The sequence below is a fragment of the Corvus brachyrhynchos genome, unplaced genomic scaffold (genome assembly GCF_000691975.1).
Source record: "Corvus brachyrhynchos isolate BGI_N302 unplaced genomic scaffold, ASM69197v1 scaffold6, whole genome shotgun sequence".
Classification (NCBI taxonomy): Eukaryota; Metazoa; Chordata; class Aves; order Passeriformes; family Corvidae; genus Corvus; species Corvus brachyrhynchos.
Genome location: NW_008238632.1, coordinates 1,523,698 through 1,528,908, shown reverse-complemented (window position 1 = coordinate 1,528,908; position 5,211 = coordinate 1,523,698). Strand labels below are relative to the sequence as shown.

Below are 5,211 nucleotides of genomic sequence, written 5' to 3'. Positions count from 1 at the left end.
CTGCAGAAACACACAGGGGACATCTGGTGAGCAACAAATAATTCCACGAGTGCACTGCCCCACAGAGTGCCTTGAGAGCACAGAGCAATACAAGCGGCAAAAGCCCTGATAAGAAATAATGAACTCTCAAACAAACATCAATTCATTTTGAAATGCACAGCTTTTGACCAGCATACACAACAAGATATGGCTTTATCTGCATGTGATAGTCAAGCAACCCTTTGAGGAGATTTCAGACAAGAAAGTAACCAGTGTTTAGTCACACACACTGGCTGCAATTTTTCCCATGGGTATTTTTTCCCCTATGCAAAGACTCCTTTTTCTTTCTGTTGAACATTTAGCTTTGATGGGTATATTTTTGAACATTTTAATTTAGAACATATTTTTTAACTCTTATTGTGTCCGCAGCTCTTGTTGTTAAAACAACTGGATTGGAGTGCGGCACGTGGTGGATAAAGTTTCTCTTAGAGCTTGTGCCACAGTCAGATAAACATGAAGAGAATGAAACTACTACTTACCAATCTGGATGCTTGGTATTGTATCCTTCTGCTGATTACAAAGGGGACTTATTTCCAGTTCAAATTTTTGTTCCAGATCACCTGCAAAAAAAAAGAAAAAGAAGAAAATATTTTTCTGGCACCTTTATTTCTTCTCCATACCTGTGCCGCAGTCTTACAGTATCTGTGAGGAGCTGGAAACTTCTACCACTGATGACCACGATAAATGTCTAAATATCTTCATTTTCTGGACTTTTTAGGTGTCAGAGAAACTGATTATCCATACAAAGAAAAATCTGACTTTTGAATGAACACTAAATCTGAGCATGTAAGTGTTCTGAGGACCTTAATTTTTAAAATAGACTCTCTCATGTGAAAAATTTTTACGACATTCTACTTCATTTACTCATTGTTGAAATATCTTCCTACCAGAAAACTGCCGTATATCAATTTTAGAAGAAACGTGTCTCCAGCAGTACTGTAGTGGAAATGAATACTGTGTTCTTGTGGAAGTGGCTCATAAAGGGAAGAGTGTTGGAGCATGGCAGTCCATAGCTGTGGCTCCACTAACAAACTAGTAAGTGCCAGAGCATGGACTCCTGCAGCGTTTCAAGTGTCAAGAGCTATGGAGTTCAGGTCATAAACGTGGAAAAAGAGTGAAATTAGAAGTCTGTCTTATTATTGTGCTGTAGCTGGGTATCAGGGTATGCCTGTGCTGCTGCACTGAGCGTATTTATTTCCTGGGTCATCAAGGAAGTCCCCAGAAAGGCATCTGCACAGAACTGACCTTAGACAGCAAAGAAGTTGGCTGAACTCTGAGCCACCTTCATAGCAGAATATTTGACTAATTGGACCAGGAGGTCTCTGGTTCCAAATCCAGGACTGCCCTGAAGATTCCTGCAGGCAGCTCCTGCTGTGACTAGCCCTGGGGACTGTTTCAAATTGTTGAAAGAAAAACCTGGCTGGAGGATCTGCTCACTGCAGATGCCACCTCAGTTAGCTCCTGATGCAGAAGTGACCAGATTTGGCATTGAGAAGATGCTTATAAACAGTCAGTAGAAATTATTCCTGCAGAAATGGTCACAAAGGACAGGCTTCTGTACATGGTGATGGCAAGAGATGTTTTTTATGGAGTTGAAGGCAATCAACAGCAATGACCATGCTGGATTTAAGAATTCAGCACAAAAACATCTCAGAGAGTCTCATTTGCTGACTGCCATCCAGACAACAGTCACTTGTTCTGCTGGAGAGACTGTATCCCCCATGCCTGCAATTACTTCATGCAAAGATTGCTCTGAGTTAAGTTTTGGGTGTAGGAGTTTTTTTTAAAACAAACACTCTCTGTCTGTGAGTGCAACACATTCATCCTTTGTGCCTGTTAGCCTTCTGTGCCAGTGTATAATCCCGGTTACTGCATGAGGTACAGGACCTTTCCTGTCTACAGTACGGAAGGGAAGTGAGAGTTAACCGTGAGCAGGCTAAGATGTGCCGCTTCCCCTCAGACAATAGTATTTTGTCCATCTGATTTACTAATACGGATGTAGCGAGGGCTCGTTAGGCAAAACTTTCCTGTAAGAAAGACAGACCTGCTTGTTTAGACAAAACACTGTATTCAACCCATAAAGAAACATTTTGCTTTCAATCCACTGTTTTCGTTTAAAAGCTCTTTTCTCCCCACTAATAGTTTTGACTTAAACACTATTGTGCTACTCAGGTTCTATAGCCCCATATGAAACACCGTGTGCATTTCTAAGCCTTGCCTTTCTTCCCTCTGCACCGTGCAATTACTTCTTAAATGTGAGCAGAGAATTTTCAGTTCTAATTGAGTACTCAGGAAGTATCAGGAAAACATTTTTAGCTTCACGAAAAATCAAAAGGAACAATTTAGCAAAACTGAGACAAAATAACAGTTTCTCATGTTTACAAATGCGCAATTTGAAAGTCGTCTTCTCATCTACTCCTCCAAAAATTTTTGACTGAAAGAAGGTTTCTAACTCCAGTGATATCCCCTCTGTATGTGTTCTGGGTAGGAAACAGCTGACCTGTCTGCCTCAAAGTGTATCAACATTTTCTTGTCTTTCAGAAGTCACTTAATTGACACAAGTAAGATTTGCCTTTCCATGGTAAGGACTTAAAATGATGGTCAATCTTTCTGTTTCAAATTACTACAAAAGGAACTGCATTAATTAGTTCCTGAGAACTTTCTTGCTGGGGAAGACCTTCCAAGCAATTTTAAAACCTCATCAGAGAAACTGATCACTAATGTTGCTTCAACATTAGCCATTTTCTTGAAAAATTTTTCTTACTAGTTCCAGTTTCATATACACAAATCAAGTTCTATTACTTACCCTGTGTTCCTAACTGTGTTGACTTTTAAAACATCTGAGAACAAATTAAAGTGTTTTTCCAGGAAAGGTTTTTATTAGGAGCTGCTGTAGGCATCAGATGCTCCCTGAAATGCACCTGGATTGTATATTTTATTTACTAACATGTAGTGTAGATGCACCAGAACACTGGAAGATTGGGATCTGAGTCTCTATTAAAACGGCCTTAGAAAGGTTCGATAAAAAAAGATGTTCAAACTTTGTATCTGTTCCAGAAGGAAGATTAAACAAAGCACTAATTGTGCTGTTATCTGTCTCATCTATAGTTAAAAATCAAAACATGAGACTTTATGGTTTCCAAATGTTAAACTTAGTGCCAAAAAATACTTTCAAGCCCCATCATTGTGTGTGAGGGGGTAGAAAGGTCTACAAAAACACTTTAAAGTGATAATGGTATCTAAAAGCATGCTATTTAATACTGGGGGTGTTGTATCACTGAACAGGGTTATACAGCCACTAGTGATAGTCAGAACACACTTTCTGTATGTTGTTCCACATGAAATGCTCCTTTTCTCCCTTTGATGCTTCCAGCTGGTCTCATGTACTCAGGTATCCCCTTTTAGAGGTCTATTTCAGATGTTAGACTAACAAATCTTGAGGGCTGTGGAAAAAGCTTACATTTGTAAGAGCTGAGCTGTCTTTCTTGGCATGGTCCCCCAATACATTAAAGGTGAGGTGCTGCACCTCATGAGCTGGATACTGATTATGCCTTCACTACACATCTGGCTAACTAAACCTGCATTGGGCAAGTTGCTTACGTTGCTTCAAAGGCGTCAAAGACATTTCACCAGCTTAAACTGACAATGGCTGAAAATTAACTTGCTGACCTGTTTGTCTTTGTTACAAACTAACTGTACCAGGTACCAGATCACAGGTGGCTTAATTTTGTAGTGCAGAGTGTTAAATGAATGGAGAACTTCACTGTGTGCTCTTCCAGTGTTTGTACCACTTGCCTTCAACTCTCAGGATGCTCTGAAGAAAGATTTTAGCAGTGATTAAACTCTGCTGCACCCTGTATTGTAGCACAGCATGACCCTGCCTTATGCAGATGGAGCCAAATGGTGTAATTACTGTGTTTCAGAAAAACCCCTGCTTGACTGTGCTCTCTGCAGGGGTCTGAAAACATTTGCAATAGGTTCTAGCTGAGGTTTGGCTTGCTTGCTTTGGCCCTTTCAACAGCATGCTGGGAAGAGTGTTAGAACCCTTTCTCTGCATTTGCAGGCAGAAGAATGTGTCATATTTGGGAAACAGTGAGGGTAAGGCTCTCATCAGAGTTGTAGTGGGAGCATTAAAAGCGAGACAAAACTCAGTGCTAGGATTTTGGGGCAGTGTAGTGCTGGCACCATTCCAGCTCAGAAACTCTCATGGTGACTGGACGGTATCAGAGAAGAACCCAGCCCTGTGCTTTTCAGCTGAATTCAAGTGCTGAGGCACAGCAGAGTCCTTGCTCCTGCCTGATGCTGGCAGAGGAGCAGTGAGGGCAGAGATACACTTGTTGCTCTTCCACCCTTCCCACTTTTCCAGTGAGGCAGCGTATCTCTGAACAGCTCATTCTCAAGGCACATTTCAAGGCAAGCTGGTTATGCTGAATGCTACCTCTGACTTGTCACACAAAAACCATGGAAAGCTGAGGTGAAAGGGGACTGCTGTGAGTTGAAGAGACTGACCTTGCCGGTAAAACTCTTCGCAGACCCGTTCACTCCACTGTTTGCTCAGATCCCAGACCCGGCAAGGGTTGCAAATGTCAGCACACTTGAGTGCAATCTGAAAGCAAGAAGGAAAGTAGTCGTAAGAGAAGAAGTTACTGTTTAGCAGTGCTTCAGCAGTAAATCTGCAGTCATGAAACTTCCAGGCCTTGCCAGTGATGCTGGGAAGGGTTAAGATTACCTTTCAGAGACTCAGCCTCACCCAAATGTGCCCTTTGAGGAAAGAGCATTTATTTAAGCTGCAAACAAAACTTTCATTCAGCCCTCCACTTTACCATAGTGAGAACAAGAGCAGGGCCACATTCCAAGGCTGCAAAGTGTTTTGGATATTCCTTGCAAGGAATAAGCCAACAAAACCCTCAGGCTGGCTCCTGCTGACTGCTTGGCTCAGCATCCATGGCTGATGACAAAGAAGAGAAGAGCCAAGCTGGTGTATTTGGGCATGATTTCTCTGCGGTCTCAGTGAGTGACCTGGCATCTCACTTCAATTACACTTCATCTTAATGTCTGCATATTTTTGTTTACAAAGTTAAGCACAGGGCTCTCCACACTGCCCCTGGCCTGGTTTCACTTAGTTAACTAGTACTTTTAAGTGCTTTGTAGGGGACTGAGTACAGGGAAAGA

At 41.8% G+C, this 5,211-nt stretch overlaps 1 protein-coding gene across 2 annotated transcripts in view; it reads right to left on the bottom strand.

Moving 5' to 3' along the window:
- Window positions 1-5,211, bottom strand: part of PDE7B (phosphodiesterase 7B) — a 172,110-nt gene that overhangs the window by 4,057 nt on the left and 162,842 nt on the right. For both annotated transcript variants that reach the window (XM_017737200.1, XM_008635956.2), the window contains exons 12-13: window positions 4,549-4,645; window positions 519-599 (exon numbers count right to left, since the gene is read on the bottom strand). In XM_017737200.1, coding sequence (XP_017592689.1) covers window positions 519-599; window positions 4,549-4,645 — 178 coding nt within the window. The remainder of the gene's footprint in view (window positions 1-518; window positions 600-4,548; window positions 4,646-5,211) is intronic.